The following is a 27,493-nucleotide window of genomic DNA, read 5'->3' on the forward strand; positions in this document are numbered from 1 at the left end:
GAAACCACTGGAAACTGTGGTTGATCAACAATGCATCAGCATACGATCACGCCAGCCGTGTGGTGCCAGTAGATCTACGATCTACATGTACGTGTACATGTCAGTAGGATCGTGTGTAGCAACGTTGGAGCTCCACACCATCGACATTTTCGTGCCCATGTGTTTTCGAGATTTGCGTTGGGTGCAAGATTGTTATGTTTTTTCGTGTTGTTCCTTTTGCCCGGAAGGAGACGGATATTTGAAAAGTAACTTCTCATTGTTGATTTGGATGTGATGTTTGCGGTACTGCTGTCCCACATTATCTAGTAGGCTTTGTCGCGGAGAATCGTAGGAAGGGACATTTCTAAGTACGATTGAATCCCGTAGACCTGGCAGTGCAGTCGTGCTGTTCTAAAATAGCATTATCATTTTTTTAGTAGTTGGAATTGGCTTAGAAATAGCAGGTAGGGGTCTGGAAAGGCTTCGAAGATGTCAGACGCGGGCGAGGAGGAGCTGGACCCCAGAATAGAGGTAAGTGACTTGTGGTTGCGTGAAAGCAGTCGCAAAGGTTAACGAATGAAGTGCGGTGGACTTCGTCATGGGAGATGTTCAGTTTACACACTCCTTTGCAATCAATCAATGGTTGGTACTCAGTACTGACAACTGTATATGTACACAATGCGTACTTTATCAAGTATTTGTTCGCTCACATACTGTCAAAGTCGTAGTCACAAGTGGCTTCGATATCGGACCACCTAGCTATCCAACATCCATATGCTTACACTTCACAGAATACAACCCACCTTCGATAATTCAATAACATGACAGGGCAGATGTATTGTGCATCGTGCAGGGCCGCCTTCCTGTTCAGAGAATCGAAAGTGATGCTTGCATCCACACGCAAGATACCTTCCACAGCAGCTTGCGCCAATAACTGTTGATGGGCATGGGCTCCTGCCTATTTCGCAGACAGCACACCTACCGTACCAGTGGCGGATTTAGAGGGGGGCGAAGGGGGCACGTGCCCCCCCCCCTTCAGAAGCGCCGACCGACTTTTTTTTACTGATCTCGATCGAAACCGAGCTCGCGCGCACTTCCTGTGTAGATGACAAGGCGCAGTCGCTGTACTGCATGCACTGTACACATTCATGCACTGGTTCACCGGGTCCGTAGATCGATACGCGGTACGCGTGTACTGAACTTGTGAACTGTCAACTCTCGTCGCGTCGATCTGTATTCCGCGATCCGCGATCCGTGCGCACCTGAACTACGGTTTTGGTCTAGTACTGCACTGTACTCGTAGTACGAAAACAAAGACGGTACAAGTGCAAGTACACAGTCCAAAACTTCGCATGGCAATGCGTAGATTTTCCTGCCCTTGCCTTGAAAACTTCACTTGCCTTGGCGTTCCAGAACCTCGTTGTTGTTTTACAGCAGTTCGAAAATGAAGAGAAGGAAGCAACTTACCTTGTTTGATTCGCTGCCACCTGCGAAGGAAGCTAGGACAGCTGCTAGTGGATGTGCCGCTCGTGAGGATGTTGTAAATGTCGTAGAGTCCAGTCCCCCCACGGAGCAGATCGCAGCGTCGTCAGCCGAGGACATGGATTGTCAGAATGCAGTTGAACTGGAAGTGATGGAGGACGATGACAGTTCGAACCAACAAGTTATCACCGAGTCTCCAGTTGTCGGTGAGAGCAAGAGTACATAACCCCCCAGAGTGTGCAACTCCACTATGGGTGCTGTCCCGACAGAATTTCAAGTTGACGTCATTTTGATGATGCAATGCGCACAAGTGGTACACGGATTACCAGACGAATCCGGAACCTGTGGTTGACCGAAGCAGATCGATCCTGTACAAATTATTGCAAAGAAAAACGTGTGATGCGTTGACACCCGTACACATGTTGTAAATCACTGGTGCAAGGAGCATTGCGTCATAAATAATGACGTCAACTTGAAATTCTGTCGGGACAGCAGGGTATGTGGGAGTTGCACACTCTGGGGGGTTATGTACTCTTGGTGAGAGTGAGAGTCGTACTTTGCAACATCATAAAACAGGTCTTTTTCCGTTTGGTTGGTACAATTGCTGATTGTTATATTATACCAATAGTGCCCATACATTAACATGTTCGAGTATCACAAAAGTCATTGTAAAAGTAAACTTGTTCCATTGAGCCTGTAGTGTGCCCCCCCCCCCTTGTTTCGGATCCTGGATCCGCCACTGCGTACTCGCGCGATTAGTGCCCCTGGGGCGCTATTTTTCAATGTCCAACACAGATGGGGCACTATTCAAGAGAGGGCACTATTTTTGCAATGCTGGTACATGTACTTCATCTAGCATAAAAACAAAGAAGGCAAAGAAAAACAGGGTCTAAAGTCTACTGTAAACTAGCACGACTCAACAGAAAGGGCAACAAGAACTGCGATTTGGACCCTGAAACCACCAGTGCAGTGACATGGACAAGAACATTAGCAAAAGAACATCAAACTTGCACAAGCCCATGGGAGGGGGGGGGGCACTATTCAAGAGAGGGCTTTATTTTTTCACTGGCTCTTAGAGACTGGGGCACTATTCGAGATTGGGCACTATTCAAGAGAGGGCTCTAATCACGCGAGTACGGTATGCATACTGCGACAGTGGCGTATCCAGGATTGTGGTGAAGAGGGGGGGGGGGTGTGGCTCTACATTTGTGCATTCCTGCTGTCAAATGCCAGATACATGCATTTTTAGCAAGTGAAACTTCCCATCACAAGCCAAGATATAACTTCCGATTTTCAGCATTTTTATTGTCATTGTGGCGCTTCGGAGATGAGTTTTAGCAATGCGATAAATAGAACAAATGATGCCAACAGAATACCATGTAGCAATCATGAAATGTAAAAATGTATAAAATGTGATTCGTAAATGTTTTTCTTTCGATGGTCATCAGTGAACCTACATCGAATGGTGATTTACAGGTGAACAAACAATACTATTACTCAATCTGCAGACAGAACTGTTTCGTCCTTTGTGGACTCATCAGCGCAGCACAGAGGAAATGAGGCGGAACCTGATAGCAATGAAAAATGAATTTTCCAAAGCTAGATTTAAACCAAGCCCGAACGTACCTTGCCAGAGTGCTCAAACTGACAAGTCAGTGAGCTCTGCATAACGCAAACAGCAAAGGCACTACCCAACACATAATATTATGGGCCACAACCAGCTAAAACAGGGAGGTTTCACTCTACGGAATTACGTATGAAAATAACGTATGAACTGCACGGAAATTTCATACGTAAAAATCAGAGCTGGTGGGTTTCGCTCTACGTGATTTCTCCACGACTGCTCAACATGCGTTGTTGCTTTGGAGACGCGTTGGCTGCATGCGCCCACCGCATGCACCATGAACCGAAACCGCGTTTTCCATGATATTTTGCACGTGGTGTACGGTGTGTGTACCTTGTGTTTCGCGCGGCTTGAATGTTGCCATGGACAAATGCGGAAAATGTGAAAAATATTTCAAAAAGTCCTACGGAGGACCCAACGTAGGAAAGAGCTTTCCTACGGAAATCCGTAGAGAGATTTACGTATGAAAGTTGCCCTCGCTCCCCGGCGCGTACGACATCGGATTTTCATACGTAATTACGTAGAGCGAAACCTCCCTAACATGTCTTGAGTGAACATTTTCAAATTTTGTTTTCCTCCAGAAAACAGTTTTTTGGGACCTTATTTGACCTCTTGAAGGTGGTACAGGGCACCAAAGTACATGTAGTCTAAAAGTGCCCCAAACACCGCTTTCAAAATATTATATACTTTGAAATAAGAATGACAGTTTTCGCACAGTCTGACACACAGACAAACTTAGTGGCTTTTGAGGAGGAGCACAATACAAAGGAACTTGCAGCCCAGCTGGCATCAGGCCGGACTGGAAGTAGACTAGATCAGTGATTAGAAGTAGAGTAGTGTCGGAAACTTGACATGCCTGGAGCTACCACGAGAACTAACTCTCGTGTATCAGCCTTGACTGAATCTTAGACGAAAATGTTGGGCTCCCTGCCTAGTATCGAGTCGGATGTATTGACAGTGCTAAAAAGTCTGGCCGCACTTGTCTCCGAGGCCGCCGGTCGCGAGGATCGCCTGAACAATAGGTTCGATGAGCTATCCAGACAAGTATCTGAGCTGAAGGAGGAGGTAGCTTCTCTCAAAGAATCCGCCATTGCCGCGGCAAAAGCTCCGAGGCCATGCCAGCCAGGATGTACTACGAACTGTGACCGTACCCGTACTGACCCCCGCACAGCCTGCAGGCAGTGTAGCATGAGTTTGAGTACGAGTAGATCTACCAGCTACAGCAGCGCGCTGAACCAAATTCCAGCATCCGATGCGCCCCGTACTGAACTCGAAAATGATGCTCGCCCAGCGGCCAGTCCTGGCCACAATGTGGACAGCGTGAGCGAGAGTGACGCGGATGACGGTTTTCAGCAGCCACGGAGACGAAAGCGCAACAAGAGCACAAAGGCGTTGCAGCCCATCTCCGACGATGCATGGAAACTCATTGCAGATGAGCCCCACGTAGCGAAGAGAGCTGTCGTGTATGTTGATAACCTCAGCAGGGAGACAACTGAAGACCGGTTACGCGAATTTGTTGATTTGCGTAGCAGGGCCGTCAACTCCGACACACCAGTAGTGCTCCACACCTGTAGCATGCATGTCAATGCTAGCGGCTGCATGTCTGCAAGAGCGTTTGTGAATGCCAGCTCCCTGCATATCCTGCTGGCTGCCAACTTCTGGCCAAGGCCACTTTACTGCAGGAGGTAGACCTTCCACACATCCGACACTCACAAGACGGCACCAGGGTCAGCTCAGCCTGGCTGCCCACCAGCTGACAAGCCAGACACATCCCCATCCCTCCCCAATCCACTGCAAAGCGCAGGTACCAACAAAAGCAGCAGCGCAGATACTGCAAGCAACAACAAAAAGGGATCATCTATCAACTCGGAATGACCAGCACGACCAACTGTACCTAACGAACGCCTTTGCCTTTGGCATAGCCTCCAAATTTGGTGACTTTCTCCATGCTCACGCACTCCACTCTCCCGACATCGCTATCGTTACCGAAACCAAGCTCACGGTGGAAAAAATGTCACAAGCCGAGACTGCAATCCCTGGCTATGGCCCTCCAATGCGGTTGGATAGGACGGCTCAAGGAGGTGGTGTCGTTGTCTGGGTGCGCAACGACCTAGCGGCTATTGAGCTTGACATGGTTCCCTGTGACACCCAGGAGATCATATGGTTCACCGTCCGTCTGCGATGTGGCCGAACAGCTGTTTTTGCTGCCCTGTACATGCCTGGTAGTGCTCCGGAGGGTGACACCAGCCTCATGGAGTACCTTGATCGTACTCTCGATACTGCCCGATGTCATGGTACCCAGTTGATCCTTGCTGGAGACTTCAACGTCCACAACACCGACTGGCTTCATAGCACAAAGACAACACCTGCTGGCGAAGCAATGGAGGAGCTCAGTGCTGCTCATCACCTCACCCAACACGTGCTTGAGCCAACCAGGGGTAATAACACCCTGGACCTGGTCCTTTCTGACTTTGACACCCCGGTCGTGTCTACTGTGCACCCACCTCTCGGCCGATCTGACCATGCCAGTGTGATTACCGACTTCCTGCGTGCCCCACCACACCGGGAGCCTCCAACCTCGAGGTGCGTGTGGCGCTATAATTTGGCTGACTGGCCACGTTTGAAGCACTTCTTCCGGCAAACAGATTGGTCCTCTATCATCACTGTCAACATTGACCTGTCATGCGAGCGGCTGACTGGCAAGATCTCTGAGAGCATGGCAACGTTCATCCCGTCCAAGAGCCTCAAGCTGCACAGTACCGACCCAGTGTGGTGGACACCAGAGTGCACCGAAGCCACCAAGAGGAAGCGAAATGCATGGAAGCGACTCCGTTTGCGTCCAGCAGATGCACAACTCCAACTGGCTTACACCCAAGCCACAGCCACTGCCTCAGCATGCCTTAACCCTTTCAGGGTCACAGTGCATTTACTACGTCTAGGCACTGAAATTCAGTGCATCAGTACAATTGTGGAGATAGCAACAAACAAATTGTCACAACATTTTTGTTTCTCAACGGATTTTCACAAATTATGGCTTACTGGAAAGCTCCTTTCCTGCTCGTCATCTTCCTCGTACTTTCAGAGCATACAGCACCTCAAGGACGCCCCTAGCCTCGCCAACAGTGTCCCTACCGTGCGCCAGTTTGGCATCAAGACCACGCTCAACTATTTCCTTCGGTTTGGGGCTCATACTCAACGTAGAACTACGATTCAAACTGCATCTAGCTCGTGAGATTCAAGCGATTCAAATGATGTACTCATACGTCATGCTGCCTTTCACACATCATTGGGAAATCCCCTTGAATGACTTGAAAGTCGCAAAAATATCGCCAGACAGAAAGTAAGAAAAATGTTCAGATCGAAATCGCGCGTTCAATTTATCGCCGCTCGATCATTTGTTGAGCTATCGCCACACCGAAAACACCTCTGGAAAGCCCTTTCCAAGACCGTTCCAATGAGCTATAGAACTTTGCGATGCAATAATCCGTTCCAGAGTTATGGCTGTTTGTACAGTGATCTATCCGTGCGTACGGTACGTGGACTGTAAAAAAGTATAGCGCGAGTATACTCGTCATTGCCCAGACGCGATGGGGTCTGCATGACGAGTATACTCGTCGTAAACCCGGAAAGGGTTAAGAGAGCTGAGGATACCCATGCAGCAGCCATCCGTCGAAGGCTCGCGGCAGGTGGTTTATCCAGTCGTGAATGGTGGTCTACTGTCAAGCGTGCCGGTGGGTGTGGGCGTAGCCATGATATCCCTACCCTCAAGGAGGAAAACGGCACGGAGCTCACCACCAGTAAGGACAAAGCAGAGAGCTTTGCCCGCTATTTTTCAGCGAAATGCAGCCTTGGTGATGACCTTGATGCCAGCGACCTCCCGTATGTTCGCCCGCGATCTGATGCTTGTCCGAGTACCATCCACTTTAGGCCACGAACGGTATGCCGTGAACTGAGGAAGATTGTCCCGTCCAAAGCCACTGGCTCGGATGCTGTACCAGGACGAGTGTTGAAGCAGTGCTGTGAGGAACTGTGCAGGCCTGTGGCCCAGCTTTTCAGCAAAGCATTCCGCCAAGGCCGGCAACCGTCACTGTGGAAGCTTGCCTCAGTAGTACCTATACACAAGAAGGGTTCGAAGTCCGCAACAAAGAACTACCGGCCCATATCCCTGCTGCCAATACTGTCAAACGTCATGGAAGCTATCATCAATCGTAGCCTTATGGGATTCCTTGAGCGCCAGCGCATCCTCACCCCTAACCAGTACGGCGTCCGCTCCGGACTGGGAATGCAGGACCTCCTTACCCTACTACACCATCGTTGGAGTACCGTGGCTGCAGGGGGCGGAGCTGTGGGGGTTGTTGCTGTGGATATCGCTGGCGCGTTCGATCGAGTCTCCCACCCAGGTGTGATCCACAAAGCCCAGCAGTACGGTGTATCCGGCATGCTCCTTGCATGGTTGAGGGACTACCTGCTGGACAGGCGCCTGAGTGTCGTCGTTGGTGGGCAGTCGTCCAGCCCACACCGCATCACAGCCGGAGTTCCGCAAGGTAGCTTGTTGGGACCGACACTGTTCCTGCTCTACACGAACGATGCCGATGACCACCTTCCAACAGGTGTAGGTCTAGCCGCTTACGCTGACGGCACAACGCTGTTTCAGTGCCTGTCCACCATGGATACCATTGACCACAGCTCGACAGTCCTGCAAAATGCCCTCGATGCCCTTGTGAATTGGGGCACCAGCTGGAGAATTGCGTTCGAGCCAGCCAAGTCCCAGGCCATGACTATTGACCATCACCGCCCCGCCTGGGACCTCCCAGCAGTACAGTTTGCGGGTGTCCCCCTGAATGGAGAGAGTAACCTCAAGCTTCTTGGGGTGACCTTGGACAGCCAACTTTCCCACCGCAACCACCTCCGTACCGTCGCCATCAGAGCACGCCAGCGTCTCGGGCTCCTGCGGAAGGCCTCGTCGCTCCTGGATTCTCGCAGCCGAGCTATAGTGTACCGTGGGTTTGTAATGGAGTACTGCCCATTGGTCTGGATGGGTGCAGCAGATTGGCACTTGCAGCGACTTGACCAGACGCAGTGCTCAGCCCTCCACTTGATTGGCCCCGGCGCAATGCTGCAAAGCTTGTCTGTCCGGCGCTTGCACCTACATTTACAAGCTACTGTGCTCCAATCCTACCAGCCCACTTCGTCAGCTCTTGCCTCCCTCTCAAGCCCCCCGACCAGCCCATGTTCGACCCACTCGTTTCTCTCTCGTCCGTCTCGACATGCATAACTACCAGCTTGAGACAGGGCTACCTGTCAACAGCCGGGAAAGTTGTCGTAGAGCCTTCCCCGCCTGTGCTGTTCCTGTATGGAATGCCCTACCACCCGCCGTCCTCAACCAGCCATCTGACTGGAAACGGCTGCAAAGTTTCAAAGTGTCTGTCTTCCGGCACCTCCGTGCTCAGCAATGGCACTGGGCCACTGACACTCTGCAATATGTATACACATCTGCCTACACACTGCTGCATATTGCCATACGCCTTGTGCCCTGCTTATCCTTTTCTCTGGATCTGAATGTGCACCCCTTACGCATTATTATTAATTATACTATATTTAGTTCTCTCCCCCTCTCTTGCTCCCCAACCCTGCCCCGCTCTCTCTCTCTCTCTCTCTCTCTCTCTCTCTCTCTCTCTCTCTCTCTCTCTCTCTCTCTCTCTCTCTCTCTCTCTCTCTCTCTCTCTCTCTCTCTCTCTCTCTCTCTCTCTCTCTCTCTCTCTCTCTCTCTCTCTCTCTCTCTCTCTCTCTCTCTCTCTCTCTCTCTCTCTCTTTCTTTCTCTCTGCTATTGGCGCGCCTGGTTGTGATGAAGCCGAGACCCAAGGTCGGCAGAGCATCCCAGACCACGCCACCACTCCCCTTATTCATGGCTCACACATGACGGGTTTACGTGGCTCTAGTAAAAAAATAAACAAATAACGATGTTGACACAGACTTGAGCATGTCAACGACATCAGTTCCAAGCCATGGATCAAGTTCTTCCTGGAAAGCACCACAATACTGTGGGCAGTGTTGCACTTGCATACTCTTTCAGTGTTGCACTTGCATACTCTTTCAGTGTTGCACTTGCATACTCTTTCGATTCTGGCAGTGACACTTTTGATCGTCACTTGCGCTTCCGAGACTGCGTCAGACTACGCATGAGAGCTGAACGGCACGTAACGTCTCATAAGGCAGTTCACCGCCTAATGTACTCGCCCGCAACTTGTGCCTCTTTGCTACTGGGGACGACGGGGGCGATTCAGCTTCGCTGTCGACATCAACATCACTGAGATCCCAACAATTGTCATCGTCGCTCTGCAGACCCGCCGCCACGGACTTGCTGAGACCTGACCAAACCTGGGCCATGCACAGCGATCGTCTGGCCCTGCAAGCTGCTCTAGTGTCACTAGATACGAACATTGCCAGTCTTTGCTCGCCAGCTACTTGAACTATTCTGCCAAACAAGTGTTTGAACAAAATTTGAGAAGATGATCGCCACCGGTTCATGAATGAAGTGCAGCTTGAAGGCGCTCGCCAAAACATTTTTCATTTCGTCATTTCTCAACTTTTTTACAAAACCCCAGAGACATGTTTTAGCTGATCGCGGCCCTTATTATAATTGTGCTCAAACAAAGCTACAAAGTCATGATTGGAGGTTACGAATACTTTGTATCAAGAACTTACTTACTTCAAATAGTTCACATGTATTGGTTCTTTGTCCAAGTCTTTCTTATCACAAAGGGCTGGTGCCCCCCCCCCCCCCCCTCTGGATACGCCACTGGGCGATACACCTCACCTACGGCAATCGGACACACACACACACACCAGGGCGTCCAATGGATCTGCAGTAATCATTGCTAGGTGCTCAGGATATCCTCAGAGCGTAGCATTGTGTGAAGTTGGCGAAGGCGGTGTAGAGACGATACGAAGACTTGCGATAACAAACCAACATTCTGCACCAAGCCCCAGAGCCCAGTCCAGGCAGTACTAACAAGCCCTGCATCTGCCAGGCAAGATGTTGTATGAGCTCCTGTGTGATTTTCTGAAACACTGTACTATTGATTGGTTCAATGTGCCTTTTCCTGCTGGACGGCTGAGTTGCCTTCGTCGGACCATGGTGTAAATAGTACATTATGGTAAATCACTGGTGGCTGGTACTGGGAGAGTTGATCAATGTTCAATTCCCTGGCATGCCCTGGCACCGATCCCGTACACTTTTGAGGAAAAGTGGCATGTGAACTGCTCACCCCGGTAATCGCAGGTACTACAGTCCATTCATTGGAAACTGGCACCCTAACTTTTTGGTGTCTCTCTCACATACTAGTAGTTGTAGATATCGTGAAAACAACAGTACATCCTGCATTGTGTGAACCATGCAATTACTCCTTGCCACATTTGAGGCCAGAAAAGTCCAAGAATAGGGAAAAAGAAATTCAGCCAGGTTTTACAAAATTAGGACAGGAATGCCATTGCAAAATGTAGGGAGAAACAGATCCTAAACCCAGATTTTTGAGATCTAAAGTGGGTTTTTGATCCTCAATTCGGCCCAAATCCGACTTTCAAAAGCCAGCAGGACAGTTTCCGATGAATGGACTATAGAACCCATACTTCATCCTCGTGACTGGTAGACTTATCCTGATATTTCCTCAACTGATGCAAAGGATCTGTTCCGCTGATCATTCTTGTAACATAATCGTTTCAAGATTGCGAATACGAGTGGAGCTACCAACAGGTCATTTTTCGGGGATGCGGGTTAAGATCAAGAGTAGAGGCGACGGTTCGATACCAGAACGGCTTGACAGCCAAATTTGTATAGACCCAAACCGATCATCAGCATTGATTGTTCACTTGAAATATGTTTGTGGAAGGAAACTGGCATGTTGAAGTTTGCTCTGAGGCCAGAGTCAATCGAACTGAGCCACTCCTTTGTGTTGACCAAGAGTACATAACCCCCAGAGTGTGCAACTCCACTATGGGTGCTGTCCCGACAGAATTTCAAGTTGACGTCATTTTGATGATGCAATACACGGATTATCAGACGAATCCGGAACCTGTGGTTGACCGAAGCCGATCGATCCTGTACAAATTATTGCAAGGAAAAACGTGTGATGCGTTGACACCCGTACACATGTTGTAAATCACTGGTGCAAGGAGCATTGCGTCATAAATAATGACGTCAACTTGAAATTCTGTCGGGACTGCAGGGTATGTGGGAGTTGCACACTCTGGGGGGGGGGGGGGGGGTTATGTAGTCTTGTGTTGACCCATTGCCTCCAAGTTGCCCAATTTTTCGCTTCAAATCAGAGGTGGCTCCGAACCGGAAAGGTTTTAGAGTGCACGTCAAATTCGCTCTGAGTTCTGAAATTAGGTAATTGCTATCGCTCCACGACTGCCAGTACAGAGTAACAATAAGCCTTGTGTGTGCTTCCATTAGTTTTGATTGGTATGCGATGCTTTATTGGCAAGAGGCGAGCTGCTGTTTAAAAAACAACCTGCGACAAGAAGTTGATTTTTCGAAAGTCGTAAAACTCAAGTCGCAGTGCGAAGCAACACGTCAAAACTCACCTGCTTGATATGGCGCTTCTGGTCATCACAGAACCATGAAATTTTGGCTCGGAGTTTAACACATCGTAGTCTCAATGTGACATATGTTTTCTAATCAAAATACCAAGAGAGAAAGTGAATATTGAGTCCGTTCCGGTTTGCAACCTATGTCCTATTTGAAACCGTCGCCTCTACATACCGTATTTTCTCTAATGAAAGCCGAGGTCTCCGATAATAGCCCAGTCTCCAATAATGACCCGGGTTGCGGGTTGTTTGAAATAGTAAGAGCACAGTCTCTAATACATGTAGTAGCGTGTGTCACAATTGGAGCATGCAACAAGTATATTGTCTGCGTATAAAATAGCAGTACAGCACGCCAAGCACATATTTGTAAGGGGGGGGGGGTTTCGGGGTTTCGGTCCATCACTTCCTTCCTGGCGCCCATGCTATTGTGACACACCAGTTTTTGAAACTATTCCTGAGTTTAGGGTTGAGAAAATCAGTCTTGATATGGTCAGTGTTGATATGCCCATTTAGGCTGGAGTTGGCTTGACAGTGGAGCATTGAAAAAATAAAAAGCACGCTCTCCAATAATAGCACAGTCTCTAATAGTAGCGCAGGTAGAGCTGTCCCTGGAATAATAAGAACCCCGGGCTCTTATTAGAGAAAATACAGTAACCCCCAGGAGTATGCAAATCCAGTTTATGGGGTCTGCGACGCCAGAACGTCACATCACGTGACAAACCCGTACACATGATTTGCACCCTGTACCTGATGGGTACAGGGTTGTATGCAACCCCATTTAAAGCCTAGTTCACATTCGACGGGGCGTGACGGGACGCGACGTAAGGAGCGACGGGACAGTCTGACGGCATCCAATGTGAACACCAGGAACGGGAACGCAACCGTACTGCCGTACAGATCGGGAAGCGACGGGAAGAGTTGGATCGATCCAACTTTTCATACCGTAGCCTAGCGTAGACGGGGACGCAAGCGTACAAAACAGCTGCATTTTGAGTGTGAACAGGAGACGGCGTCGTGCGCCGACTACTCCCGATTTGTACTTGGACATTTTTCGCATTTCGAACACCGCCCCCCCCCCCCCCCTCCATGATAACTCGCAGAATAGCTAAGGCCGAGTAAAAAAAATTACTAGATGATCGTCCTTTTTTTTGGAAAAATCGGGGAGGGCGGGAGGATTTTATTTTTATTTTTTTACTTTTTACCCTCTCATGCACACAGTGTACACAACAACATCAAGGTTTTTTTTCTCTTTTTTTCTTTTTTTTTCTTTTTTTCTTTTTCTTTCTTCAGCAGATCGATACTGACGTTGTGATATACTAGTAGTATGTGGTCCATATAGTAAAACTCACGATTTAAAAAATAAAATATTTCTTGGGGCGCTGACAAAAACTGGGGCGGACGGGGACGATCATCTAGCTTTTTTTTTTACTTGGCCTAACATGACTTGAGTTGAATTTTAGCAAGATAAGGTCTGATGTCACATATGGTATTTAGGGATAGCTCAGGAGCGTGACAGACGAACTGTTATATCATTTCCTGGAGCTATTATTTGAATGGCACACCTTTCGAAGCTACTTTTGTGGTCTTCATGAAAACCTGGTATTGTGAATTTGATTCCGTTTCATTGAAGGAGAAATAATTGAAAAGAAGTCCCGAAAAACAAGAAATTAGGTCCAAAAGTCACCCCACGGACCGTGCCTTATGACTGTCGCCGTTCGCTGTTGAACGACGCCACGACTGCAGCATGTCGTGTCGTACGAATCGTACAAGATTTTACAGCTCACCCCAGCCTTCCCGACAGGCCCTTACGTCATGTACCGTCAGCGTTCCGTCGAATGTGAACTAGGCTTAACATTGGACGCCGTCAGACCGTCCCGTCGCTTCCCGTCGATCCTTACGTCGCGTTCCGTCGCGCCCCGTCGAATGTGAACTAGGCTTTATCCTGCTTTGGGTTAACTCTCTGCTGGTCACTTTGCACTGTTTTCCAGCATAGTCTTTTGTAAGTTTTGAGGCATGTCATGTGATGTAAAGTTCTGCCGTCGCAGCACTGTATAGATGTACACCCTTGGGGTTCATGTACTCTTGGTGAGATATGTGACAAAGTACCGTTGATCCGCCACCTCTGTAATATCCGCCCCCTGTCAAAATTTCTGCCTGTGGAGCGACTTCAGTGTGTGTATCGAATACGATGTTGGACCCACACATGCGCAGCTGTACACAGTACGTACGCAGCATGGTGTGTGTGTGTGGGGGGGGGGGGGGTCATCAGTCTTTACTGCCATGCATGCTTTTGAGCAGAACAATAAAATAAAAAAGGAGGCAGAAAAAGCTTCTTGATGCACTCTAAGAGAGTACCATGTAATCATCACCAAAGGTTATTTCTGCATCCTCAACGTGATGTGGGGGGTATCACTCCTGGTCCGTACGCACCACAGTCGTACATAATTCCTCCAGTGGATTTGTGATGACCATGACCGTGCTGGAATTGTTGTGTGTACCACGTGGAAGCAAACAGAAATAGAGAAGACATGGGATAGCAGACATGAACTCAGGGTCCAACTGATAAGCGCGTAACGTGAATGCATGCAGTACATATTATGGAGACAAGACTCAAGAGAAAGACACAGGGCTCAGTATGTACCGAGTACTACACACTAAACTCGTACATGTGAATGTCATGACACTGTTGAGGGTCACATTTGTATTGCTGCTGCATTTGTGCCTGGTATCATACAATCGCTTTCATCATTGTTGTTGGTGCGGTCTTGTCTTTTCCTTGCAGCAAGAATTAGAGCGGCTGAACTCATCTTCGTCGGACATCAATAAGTTTGAAAAGGAGCTTGAGGTAAGACTCCAACTTGTGTTCATTGTCATGCAACACACGTCACGAGGACAGCCGTACCGTGTCCAAGTACAAGTACAGTCGACTCCTGATATAACGAGCACCAGTGTGCAGGGGAATTACAGTCCATTTCAAAACTATAGACGCGTAGGGTTTTTGAAATATTTCAAATTTGGCTGGAGCGTTTTGAGAATAGTTTTCGGAATATTGCTCAGGTCCGCTCCACAATTACTCTCATAATTATAGTTTCTAAACGATTGGATAACAGACGCCCAATTTGGAAAAAATTATGCACAAAGTGATCACAGATTTTATGTGGTATAGATGCTGGCATAACGGTTTTTGCCTAGGTACACGTCTATAGTTTTGAAATGGACTGTAGTTCTTTATAGCCAAAGTTCGTTATAACAGACATGCACTTACACTGGGGGTTCGAACTGGGACATGGACACCGGTTCTCTATATCACGAAATTTGCTACAGGCGAGTTCGTTATAAGTGGAGTCGACTGTACACTGTGTATTGTAATCGAAGGTGCTGGACACGTTGGCCAAGTATTGGACACATGCAACTCTGATGGTATTGTATATCTGTGTTTTCTTCTTTTCTCTACTCTTTTCTTCTCTATCTCCCTTCATCTCCATCTCCCTCTCCGTCTATCTCTCTCACTCACTCACTCACTCTCTCTCTCTCTCTCTCTCTCTCTCTCTCTCTCTCTCTCTCTCTATCCATCTCTCTCTCTCTCTCTCTCTCTCTCTCTCTCTCTCTCTCTCTCTCTCTCTCTCTCTCTCTTAATCTGCAGTCCATCCAGAAAGCATTTGTCGACCTGTCCCGGCAAGCAGGCAGCCAGCTTGCAGCATATCAGAAGAAGCTTGGTGTTGCCGTGGAGAGAGCAAGACCGTATTATCAACTGAAAACGAAACTTGACAAGGTGAGGCTAACTAAAGTCCACTGAAGAACTTTCTAAAGTTTGTTGCATGGTGTATTGAAGAGTATATCCAGATCCAGTCGCCGTGATTTCCTTTCAAAGTGATTGTAATGGATACATAGAGAATGGAGACCCACCACGGCAAGGAAAGAAAAAGACCTAGCTGTGTAACAGATGAAGGACCACACGCACCTGGCGCGACTCTGGCCCTTTGCTCCCTGTCACGTGACATGCGAACATGCACGGCGCGCACATAGATACGCAGTGAAGCATTGTGGACCTTGATTGGCACCAGACGTTACCATCCGTAACGTCTTTTGCATAGCTACAGGGAATAAACAAATTTGACTCTCACTCTTGCAGCAAGGGGCGTTGATAGCCCAAGGCTGTTGATGCTTTCTCATTGAGGGGTTTTAAGTTTCATCAGCTGTATCCTCTACCCTCTTTCTCTCTCTCTCTCTCTCTCTCTCTCTCTCTCTCTCTCTCTCTCTCTCTCTCTCTCTCTCCCCACTCTCACACTCATTTTCTCCCAGGCACAAGCTGAGCTATGTGTATGTACACAAGACTACGAAAAGCTCATTGTTGGATTCAATGCCGCCGAAGAGATGTTGCGAGCATCCGAAGAAAAGCGAGAGTCGTCACCAACGAGTGAGACCTGCAAGATTATGGTCGAGATCTCCAGATCCAAGGTAAGTAAAGGACACTGCTTATCCAGCGTTTTCCAACTTTTTCTTTTCGTTCGATGGAAATGGGCGAGGGGAGAAGAATACAGAGAACTGGACTAAAATCCGACAATGAAGGCTCGGAAATTTTAGAATCAAAATCACAAAAACTTACCCGAGGGGTCATGATCCCGTTTTGATGTTGTATAACATCCATGGCACCGCACTAAGTACACCAGAAATCAAAACTGTTTTGAACTTCTGCACTGACACTGTCTACCATGACCAAGCATGACTGGTGGGAATATCAGTGCTGCTCAAAGAAATCCAATTTCAGTGCTGCTCAAAGAAATCCAATTTCAGTGCTGCTCAAAAGAAATCCAATTTCAGTGCTGCTCAAAGAAATCCAATTTCAATGCTGCTCAAAGAAATCCAATTTCAGTGCTGCTCAAAGAAATCCAATTTCAGTGCTGCTCAAAGGAATCCAATTTCAGTGCTGCTCAAAGGAATCCAATTTCAGTGCTGCTCAAAAGAAATCCAATTTCAGTGCTGCTCAAAGAAATCCATTTTCAGTGCTGCTCAATGAAATCCAATTTCAGTCCTGCTCCATGAAATCCAACCAAGTGTGTCACTGCAACCACTGGGCGCTTTGTATCCCTAGACCTGGGATCGCTGAGATGTGCACTAGCGCAGACTCGACGCACTCCATCAGATTTCATTGAGGATCACTGTAGTGTTGGACTATTTGTGCGTTCCTGGCTGGCAAAGGTATTTCTGCTCTTCTATGGCTTCTCTACACCGCGCTTGTTATGAACCATCGGATTCTCTCAAAATGTCAGTAACAAATTGCGACTACAATGTCATATTTAAAAAGTCGGCGTGGAGACAAGAAACCTAATATGGAAAGAAATATAGTGAGCGCACTCATACCACCACGGAACAATGGAACAATATTGAAGGATTTGAACATCGTTTTCATGTGGTAATCATCAGAAATCGTCATCACACTGACAGTTGGACTACAAAGGAAATATATTTATGGTATCATAAAGTGAACATTATTAGTTCTAAAACTAGGGCTGCAACGGGTAGGGGTTTGGTCAGGTAACGGGTTCGGACATTTTTATCCGGGTAGCACGGGTACCCTTTTGGGTATTTTTGACACAGTTTGTACTGTGAGTGTGCACTTGCGCTACATCGAAAGTGTACAGGAAGCACGTATCCGTGCGGTTTACATGCACCGTTGCAAAAACACTGTACTCCAACTACCCGATCGGGTTCTCAGGAGCAAATTGCTACCCTACTACCCGATCAAATTACGGGTAGCACGGGTACCCTACTACCCGTTGACACCCCTATCTAAAACTAACACAGGAAACGCTAATATTCTAAAGCTAGCACTATTGAAGGCGTGATTACGTGAGCAGCGACCAGTGTGAAAGCATGTGTAGATTGGAGAAGTGCAGCTGAGAAACGTACATGTATGTGAGTGGTGTATGTGAGTGTATGTGAGCGTAGTCAAGCATTTGGTGTCCAATCCCCAGTGTTTGCAGTTGTACGATGATTCGTGCTTCAGTGTGGTGTGCTATGCTACTTCCTCCGCGTCATCGAAATTGTCGCAGTTTGACTTTTGATATAAAACGGGGTATTTACTCACCAGCACTCGTACCAGAGGCAAGGAATTGGACATAGGCGATAGTCATCAGTATAGGGTGACGGTAAAGTTCTATTTTCTGTTATTGGAAGCTGGAATTTTTGAACTAGACGCAATTTCTTCGCTGATGTCGCTGCGATGGTAATTTCGACTCGCGGAGATCAGTCAGGCGTTGCAGCCTGCACATTTCTCGTGCTTATGGCCATTCACTCAAGCCTCATCACTGTTTTACCTTAGCTGGGGTGAGAATGACTTCGTGGAACAAGTGGCAGCGCTTGGAGAAACATCGAGGGGTCAGAAAACTAAATGCCTGCAACAGCGATAAAATTTGTCGCTCTGGCTGAGGCACTCAGAACACGATTGTACCTGCAAGAGCCGTGTAGACTCTACACGTAGTGCTAGTGATGCACGCGCAGGTGCCGTACCATGGTATACCAGTGATGCTGAAAAGCAGGGCGCGCTGGACGCGATAGTACTCTTACCTGAGCTGCATGAGCTGTGACCAAACAGCAAAAATAAATGGGCATGCCACGGCTAAAAAAAGTTCATTTCAAGATCGAGGTGATTCCGCCGACGGTAATCAACCGACCTCGCAACGATCGTGTATTCTTACTAGGCTTCGTTTGTGGTGAAGTAGAAATCATCCAGAGCTAGCAAACGACAAGCATAGCAGCTCTTGTCCTGTGGAGAAAGTCAAAGCGTTTGAGATGAGGCGCGACCAACTTTCAACCTTCCTTGAAATATTTCGGAACGATATTTTTGCGTCCATTGACATCAGCGACGACGAGGACTTCATCTCTGCATGAAAATTTTCAGTCCAACTGTCCTGGAACGTTACTCTAGTCTTCAGACTATCATCCTGTGTAATAAGTTTTGAATGGCTTAGCTTATGGAGTTGTCAGTAACAAGTGACAAGTCACTAGTCAAACTGCGACAATTTCGATGACGCGGAGGAAGTAGTAGTTTTCGTCTACTTTCCGTATTAGAAACAATGTTTATTCGTACTCGTAATCCAGATAATGAAAACAAAAAGAATTCGTTGCAGCACTCACACTCTTCACTTAACATACCAACACCCGCATACCCACTCACATACAGGTACCTTTCTCACCTGCACTTCTCCAATCTACACATACTTTCACACTGCTCGCTGCTCATGTAATCACGCCTTCAATAGTGCTAGCTTTAGAATACTAGTGTTTCTTGTATTAGTGTTAGATCTACTATATATTTCACGGTTCGCGTGAGACTCGGTTTCTCTATATAGAGGCCGAGTTTTCCGCATCCGTAGGAACGCCACCACCCTTCAAGGATCATCTAATGTTCACTTTATGATACCATAAATATCTTTCCTTTGTAGTCCAACTCTCAGTGTGATGACGATTTCTGACGATTATCACATGAAAACGACGTTCAAATCCTTCAATATTGTTCCATTGTTGTGGTGGTATGAGCGCGCTCACTATATTTCTTTCGACAATGCTGCTGTTGCTGCTGCTGCTGTTGGTGTTGCTGTTGCTGCTGTCACCACTGCTAATGTTTGTTCTTGCGGGCTAGGTGGGTACAATATCCGAACAGCTAGCTGCTTCCAAGGTATCACACAGTGAGAAGTACTTGAAGGTCGCTAACCTCAACGAGCAACTGCAGCGCTTGAAGCGAGACAACGCTCGTCATATCGCCAAGTCTGAGTAAGTAGCCTGGGAACTACCGGTATGTAGCATGCACAAGCTGATGACGCTCCTAAAGTGGGAATCTACCGACCATGGATATCTTTATGATCAGGGCACATGCTCTCAATCTGAATAATTGTTTCCAGTCAAGTCCTAGTTCAGTATTTTATTCTGTGATACAAACACCTCAGACAAGGGGTGGTCTTGATTCCCACAGCCAGCTGATACAACCACATGCAAACGTTTATACAAGCTCTCTTGTTCCGCTGGTACCCATGCGAGGACGGCCAAGTGTGTGCCTTTTTGCTTATATGGTCAAGATTGATGATGTACTGTGTATATGTCAATGTGTTTGTGCCTGTGCACTGTGATCTCGTTCAGGCCATATTTTCAAGTATACGAAAAGATGTGTCGGACACTGGAGGTAAATTTGAAGTGACTTTACAAAGTTTTCTGTCTCTATACATTGGCGTGGAGCTTTATTTTGAAGAAAAAAAAACGTCCCAGTGAATATATTTCCTTTCTTTGATGTACTAGAGTGAAACAGCAAAGGCATTGCACACAAGACCAAGAGTTGTTGCATTGACAACTGTAGGGAGACGACACAAGTGCAAAGTACTAGAGATTATGTGCGTTTCAACCCCGGATTTGGAATTTCTCTGTGATCAGTGGTCTATGTAACTCGTAATTGCGACCACGGTCTTGACCTGCTGATCACACCGCAGCCCAGACAAACAATGCCGCTTGCGAGCCTGCACTCCTTTAGGTGGGAGCCTCCTTAAATTTTAGACTCGTCATACTAACTGACTTTCAACTGTTACCGTATCCCATTATGAAGTGACTGTGGTCATGGCATGCACTAAACCTGGACAAGGGGATGAGCTGGCCAAGGTGACCACTTTTACGGTCCCTCGATTAGTTGTTTAGACAGGTTTCGCTGTACTAAGACAGAAAGTGAATTTGAGCCAGTTCTCAATATTTATTTTGTAGCTGCCGTTCCAATAAGTCACCCCTCCCCATCTCTACAGTGGCACAAGTTTCAAAGCAGAAAAGGGTGCATTTTGCTTTTGTGCCCTGAGACGATAACCTGCTTTCTGCACTGGTGTGCTGCTAGTGGTGCATTACAACTTGTGCTTTGTTCTTTAATAGTCCTGGTGGCTCATCACATTAAATTTTCTTATCATTCCTGTGCATGTTTAGGATAAGAAGGCCCAGCTTGGTACCATCACCGCCAGCCTGGCGCAGTCCAAACAAACGTACAGTGATGCGCTAGCCGCTCTGGAGACCATATCCAATGAGATCCACAAAGTGCGAAGTGCCCTGGGCGACGCCATGCCATCTGCTCCCACCTCCGGCACGGACAGCGAGTTCGACTGCCGACCAGAGCAACGAGGGTGTCAGACGGCGCCTGACACCACGCCCGACATCAGTCTAAACAAAGCCAGCGGAATACGCCCTCATCATAGTGTCAACTCAGTGGGCACAACGTCTGTGGCAGACACGGCTGAATGTGATCGCGACCACCATTGCTCATCCGCACCCGTATCCGCCGCAGCACAGCGTTTACCGAAGAAAACACTTCGGAGTCGCTGGACCGTGTCCGCTATCGATCCCATGGCATTGGGCAGGTAGGATACAGTCTGTGTATCAGTGTGTGGTTGTGGGTGTGGGTGCGTGTGTCTGTGTGTGTGTGGGTGGGTGTGTGGGTGTGGGTGTGTGTGGGTGTGAAAAAAAGACCAAAAAACAGGGATTCACTGGCCAGAAAAAGCCACTTCATAGCTGTGTGGTGTAGACCAGGCTGAATAGTGGCGGTCAATTCTTCAGCCTTGCAAGCTGTTGAATGGTGCAATCCCAGCACAAGCTGCTATGGCTTCTGCTGTAGCATCGCTATCATCGCCTCCGGCGATGGGCGTCCGATGGTGTGTGTGTGTGTGTGCGTGCGTATGGCCGTCTGTCTGTCTGTTTTTCTGGTTGCCTGTCTGTCTATGTGCCAGCTGCATATCTCGTAATGTTGTTTATCACTCTTCTATATCGACCTCCACTAATTCTCGTGATCCTTGACTGGTCCTATATTACCCATATCGCCGCAATATCGACCGCTTATATCGACCGCTTGTATCGACCACTAAAGCTGTGTTCACAACTGGCGCGTGTACGCGTGAAACCACGCGTTTGTGCGTATATTTGCTGGCTTTTGGGGCGCCATGCGTACGGAAACGCGCCGAAATGGAACTTCCAACATGTTGGAATTTTCAGCGCGTATCAGGCGCGTATCAGCGTACATGCCAGTCACTTTGACTGGCGGGGTCAAAAAATTAGTACTCGAAGGTGCTAAATACGACTCGGATTGCTGTTTTTTGTGAAAGGCTGAGCGCGCGTTTGGGGGCGCATGAACCGCAAGCGTACCGCGTCCACGCGCCAGTTGTGAACACAGCTTTAGGCATTGTAATCTTTCGACTTTGGAGGGACTTAGAATTTTTCTCTCCACTTCAAAAAGAAAAATTGAAAGAAAGAAGACAAAGGAAGAGAACAAGCAGGATTCGAACTCACAACAGTACAAATCTCAAGCAACCCCTTATACCACCCAGCCACTGTGCTGCAGATGCTGAACTCTGTTGTTCTTACAGTCTTGTACCCAAAATAGGCAACATCCTATGTACACTATAGTACAAATGCTATACTAAAAAGGTTAAAATAGCTCCTAAAGGTTCAACTTTTGGGGTTATGGCAAAGGAATCATGATAATCTTCACTAGTCTGAGGGAAAGAGACAAACGGGAAAAGTCTGAAGAAAAAATTGACTGTCACCACCAGGACTCGAACCAGGGACCCTCGCTTGTAGCTAGCGATGCTCTAACCACTGAGCTATGGTGTAGTCGTCATCCCAGCAAAGACTGTTCAACATTTTCTTCAGACTTCGTAACTCACACTTCCTGTGAGTCCACACAGGCGGGTGGGATGCAGCCCTCACTGAATCATGATAAATAGGATATTGACCTCGACTTCGGTCTATATGGGAAATATAGGCCTCGTCTTGGTCAATATCCTGTACATATTATATATATAAAGCCGGGCTTATTCCTGTAGAAGCCGATGTCGGTGCTAGGCTTATATTCAAATAGTCTGTCACGGACCAGAAAGAAAGAAAAAAAATACTTCAAAAAGCTGTGTGGTGTAGCCCAAGCTGAAGTGAGAGGAGTGGTGGTCAATTATTTAGCCTTGCAAGCTGTTGAAGTTGCTATGGTTTCTGCTATTATCAAGGGCATATGAAACCCAGAGTGTGCAGCTCGGGGCTTTTTCTTCTATGGGCGTGTATCACGGCGGAATTCCGTGATGACATCATTATTTGGTGCGTATCTGAGGCGGGAAGTGGCGTAGTGCGTACAACTGAGCTGAAGTTACCGGTAGTGTTTTCTGATCGTGGCATGCTTCAAATCATTGTATTTTCTTTTTGAGACAAGAGTGAAGGTAAGCGCCAATTTCAACTTGGCGGACCAAGTACAAAGTGCAGGACTTGCACAATTTGGTAATTGTAAGTTCGTGCAAGTCCCTGCTCTTCCTGCACTGCAGATAGGAGGACGTGTGCAGCGGACTCGTGTCCCGAGAGGAGAAAGGATACCTGGGTACTTTGCGTGAGGTATCAACTATAATCTGGACATGTCCAAGCACTTGAAATGTTCACTGCAAAACCCCGCGTGCTGGGGGGGGGGGGGGCGCAATGGTTGTTTGTACCCACTTGCTACGAAGTTGTCAACGACGTGATGTCGCTTCGAAGCCATTGCCATAGTGGTCTGTATCACGTCGGCCTTGTGAATAGTGTGTTACTTTGTTTTTTGGCTGATCCTCTATGTCCCTCTCTTCCACTGGCCATTGCTGGGTCTATGTGTGGTATGTGTGTGGGCGGGTGTGTGGGTGTGCGTACACCTGGTCATCTTTGTTCAGATTACAAAGTCTAGATCTGCCGGTGACCGTCGAGTACTCTGAAGCGGAGAAGAGAAGAGTGCTAATGAAAACGTTCAGTGTTGATGCGTGTCAGCTGATGGGTCCAGATGCCAAGGACTATTCTCCCAAGGTGAGTGAGTATGCAGTGTACAGAGGGAATGGTTGTGTGGCCCTTTCAGCCTTGGTCTCGAGCACTTGTTACTAGTTGTGAAAGTTAGCTGCGTTGATTGAACCTTGTATCAGCACAATCTTGTCATTGCATACTGTACAAACAGAAATGTAGTCGATGAATAATTTCGTTCAACTTCCGAGACAGGGAGTTTGTTCAATTGAAGGTTTTGTCCATGGGCCATAGCATGTATTGAAAAGCTGGACAAATCGTTGTCTGTCATCCAGCATTTGGTCTGAGAACTTCTTGGATGAAAAGGACTGTGTGAGTGTGCTGTGCGAACGTACTGTGTGAGCGTGCTGTGGGAGCGTGCTGTGCGAGCGTGCTGTGCGAGTGTGCTGCGTTAGCGTGCTGTGCGAGCGCACCTCCCGGAGTCGGACTTCAGTTGCCACTGCTGTATATGTGCACGTGTTTTTCCGAGTTAATGGCCGCTGGGTGTGGGGGGGGGGGGATATTCTCCAATAGGAGGATTTAGTCATGCTCTCGTCAGTAAGCACAGGGGAGGGTAGGAGCTGTGTTAACATGAGACAGAAAAGAAGACTTGAACTGAACCAAAATTGTGCAGACTTGCCATTAAATGTTTGTTGAATTGACTGATTCTACTCCTGTCAACAATTTATTTTCATTTTCATTTTCGAGCATGAAAAAAGTCAAGTTGCACCCCTCATATCCATGCATCCACTCCCCTCAATCCATATCATATCACAGCTGGGTGGTTGTCAAGACGTTTCAGCAGCGCTGTCACCCATAGCAAGTGCCTTGAGACGCTACTCTCTACCCACAAGAAAAGGGGTGAGTTTTTGAGCTGACACTCTAGCTTCCGTGAACCCACCCCCATTGATCCTCCTCCCGTTTCTATCCTGTGTAGCCTCTCTTCTCCCCCGCCCTCGCCCGTCCTCTGTTTGTCCTTGTGCATAGCTACCATGGCTTTCGTTGTCCCCACTGGCCATACTGAGATACAGTGGAACTCACCTAGTACAGTGCTGCTACTCAATGAAATCCAGTCACAGCGTTGCTCAAGTACGCGCCACTGGGTGTTGCGCAGCCCTAGACCTGCGAACACTGGGCTGCGAGATGGTGCAGGGCACAAACTTGAGTGACGCGACTGGATTTCATTGAGCAGGACTGTACATTCCCTGATAAGACATACACTCGCTTAGTGAGATAGCAATGAATAAAACTAATTGTGCACTCTTAACCATGCATAAAACAATTAAAATGAAACAACTCCAGAACGTTTTCTCGTGACTATCATCAGTGGAACATCGTCACATAGTAAGAATCACTAAAACAACCAGTTACGAAGCTGGAATAATATGATGAGGAGCGTGAGAATGCAGCAGCTCGCGGTTATGCATAACGTGTGTGGTGTGAACTTATGCAGTGTATCTGAGAATGGTAGCTGTAGATGAATGTGGCAGCTGTGAGTGTGTATGGACAAAAATCCTTTTTTATGCAAAGTGCGGGGGCATTTTTCCTAGCACGGGTGTTACTCCGTGCCGGAGTACTATAAGCCGATCAGTAGTGCTGGAAGAAATGTTCAAACATTCAAATATTTTAATTTTTGATGGAAAGAACATTCGACCGAAAAAACGTAGCATTCAAGCATTCGAATATTCAAACGCTGATCTTTATTCGAGAACATGATTCGCATTTGATGGGCACACATGAGCTGTACTGTGCAGTGTATGAACTATAGAGTTGATGCTGGAACTACTGCTTATCAACACTGCAGTAGGGAGGTTCCGGAGTACGATTTTTCGTGCCAAAATCCGTAGAGGCGCTACGGATTTTTTATACATCGTTTTCGAGCAGTGAAACGTTCCGGAGTACGGAACTTATGTGTTTGCCGTCATTGCCTAGGTTACGATCACAAACACGTCACATTCCCGCGCTATGCCTTTTTATTTTGAAAATTTGTACCGAAATCAAAACTTCCCGCGGAAAACCCATGTTTCTCGTACCAAATTTGTACGCGAAAAATCTTTCTGCACCCGATGACGCAAAATCTCCATACGAAACATGGTTCGTGTGAAAGCCAGTCCACACGGATTCTCCGTGCCGAAAAATCGTATGGAGCTCGCCTGGAAAAAATCCGTAGCGCCCACACGGATTTTGGCACGGAAAATCGTACCCCGGAACCTCTCTATTGGAACTACTCCTGAAGTACAGTACTGGCGCTTGTGTGGCTACATGGCTATGGATGGGGCTTCTGCAGGAGAGAAAGTGTGTGTTATGTTTACTCCTGCCATCAGTGTTACAGCAAAACTTGCCCTTCTCTCCTGTGCTGTATGCATTGCTCTCATGCTTGTTGTCCTTGCTGTTCTGAATGTGGCATTCTTTGCTCATACTGCAGCTGGCACGTGGCGAGTCGGATGCGGCAAAGCACAGCCTTCTATCAGCTCTGGCACGCACAAGCACGGATAGCGCCAGTGCCAAGGTCGTCGATGAGGAAGCGTCGTCCGTGTGCTCGCACCAGTCAGGCTCGGTGTCTTCCATCGACGAGGCAGTGTCCATGTTGAAAGCCACACTGTGAGAGAGGCACACACGTGCCAGAGTCCATGTTGAAAGCCATACTATGATAGAGCGCCATTCCAACATGCCGTAGCTCGTTGCTGCAATACCAATGGCATCAACAGCAGTGACAGCAACAGCAGCAGCAAGAGGAGCAGCGGTAACACCAACACGGATAGCCAGGTAATGGACAAGCTTTGTAGGGATGATGTACAAGCAACATCATTTTCTACAGCCTAGTCCAGCAGCTAACATGATGTTGAATACGCAAGGTGACTCTCACGGCAGTGTCCACTCAGTGTTGACCTATGCACACAGCGTGTGTGTTGCACTCTCGTGCACTTGGCACTGCTGTGCTTCATACCTGCCGTGTTTGCCTGGGACACGCTAGTACTAAAACAACCTTGCCGTATACAGTGCCATTCGCTCTGGTCAGGTCACACGTAGATGGCCGTTGGGTTGGCAAGTCGACTCCCATACCGTGTTGCCTGCGAGAGGGGCTGGTTGGTTGGCGATGGTACGCGCTATATGCCACGTTACATTTTCCAATTGCCAATGAACGCGACAACGTGGCCATAGTGCGTCGCCAGATGTCCTTCTTGCACACCGCTATCTACCTCTCCATCTCGTAGCCAGGCTTGGCATACGTGTATTCTTCCAGGTTTACTCAGCCACTTCTATGTGACCTTCGCTCACTTGAAAGATCAGTCTTATTGTGCTGCCCATGCCGACCAGCCACTGCAAACAGACGAGCAAAGACTAGAGCAGGACCAAATGCTCAGCTTTCGCAAAGCAGACTGTTGTGATCGTCGCTCTGATCACTTTCAACATAATAATTTTCTTGTGTCGTACTTTTACAGCATGCCGCATGTGTATTACCTGTAATATACCTGCTACCTGTAATATACGTATTTCCATGTTGCTCTTTGACAGTGTTTCATGCTTACAGTACCTGTTTCAGCTGGCGTGCTTTGCCTGCCCTTTTACTACATCGTCCTGTATGCGACGTTTGGTCGTGTCTGATTTAGTTTACTTTTACTCCTCGCTGTTTTGTTTGTTTAAAATGATAGTTTATTCGAGTGTGAGTGTGCGCTTTTCACCTGCTATACCGTTTTTAGTTTATGTTATGGCTAGATTAAAAGTCTTGTGTACGCGTAATCAATGGTGTTGGTGGGGATGGATACCCTGATGGCGTCAGTCCTTTTTTCGCCACATTGGCCTCGTCCACTTACTGAGGGGTGCTGAGCCCATAAGTGTGATCATTTCCAAGGGTGTCAGTCGTTGGGCGGTTCATTAGCCAACTGTTTCATCTTTCCAGGATTGCTTCTGCATCTCTCCCTCCCCTCTCCTGGGAAGACCCGCGTGACCAATTGATGGCAGTGAGCAAGTGTGTGTGTGTGTGTGTGTGTGTGTGTGTGTGTGTGTGTGTGTGTGTGTGT

General features: G+C 47.8%; 1 protein-coding gene across 2 annotated transcripts; it reads left to right on the plus strand.

Annotated features, from left to right (window-relative positions):
* The first annotated feature begins 189 nt into the window (after window positions 1-189).
* On the plus strand, window positions 190-27,212 carry LOC135824837 (SH3 domain-binding protein 5-like). 2 transcript variants are annotated; one of them, XM_065337557.1, is made up of 10 exons: window positions 190-510; window positions 14,458-14,520; window positions 15,319-15,447; window positions 15,978-16,133; window positions 19,318-19,448; window positions 19,812-19,854; window positions 20,631-21,058; window positions 23,372-23,501; window positions 24,249-24,332; window positions 25,897-27,212. In XM_065337557.1, exons 1-10 carry the CDS (start codon window positions 469-471, stop codon window positions 26,074-26,076), a joined length of 1,386 nt encoding a protein of 461 aa, XP_065193629.1. In that variant the 5' UTR covers window positions 190-468; the 3' UTR covers window positions 26,077-27,212. The 2 variants fall into 2 exon arrangements, with proteins under 2 accessions (XP_065193629.1, XP_065193630.1); XM_065337558.1 differs by lacking the exon at window positions 24,249-24,332.
* The last annotated feature ends 281 nt before the right edge of the window (window positions 27,213-27,493 follow it).

This window comes from Sycon ciliatum, chromosome 9 (genome assembly GCF_964019385.1).
Source record: "Sycon ciliatum chromosome 9, ocSycCili1.1, whole genome shotgun sequence".
Taxonomy (NCBI): Eukaryota; Metazoa; Porifera; class Calcarea; order Leucosolenida; family Sycettidae; genus Sycon; species Sycon ciliatum.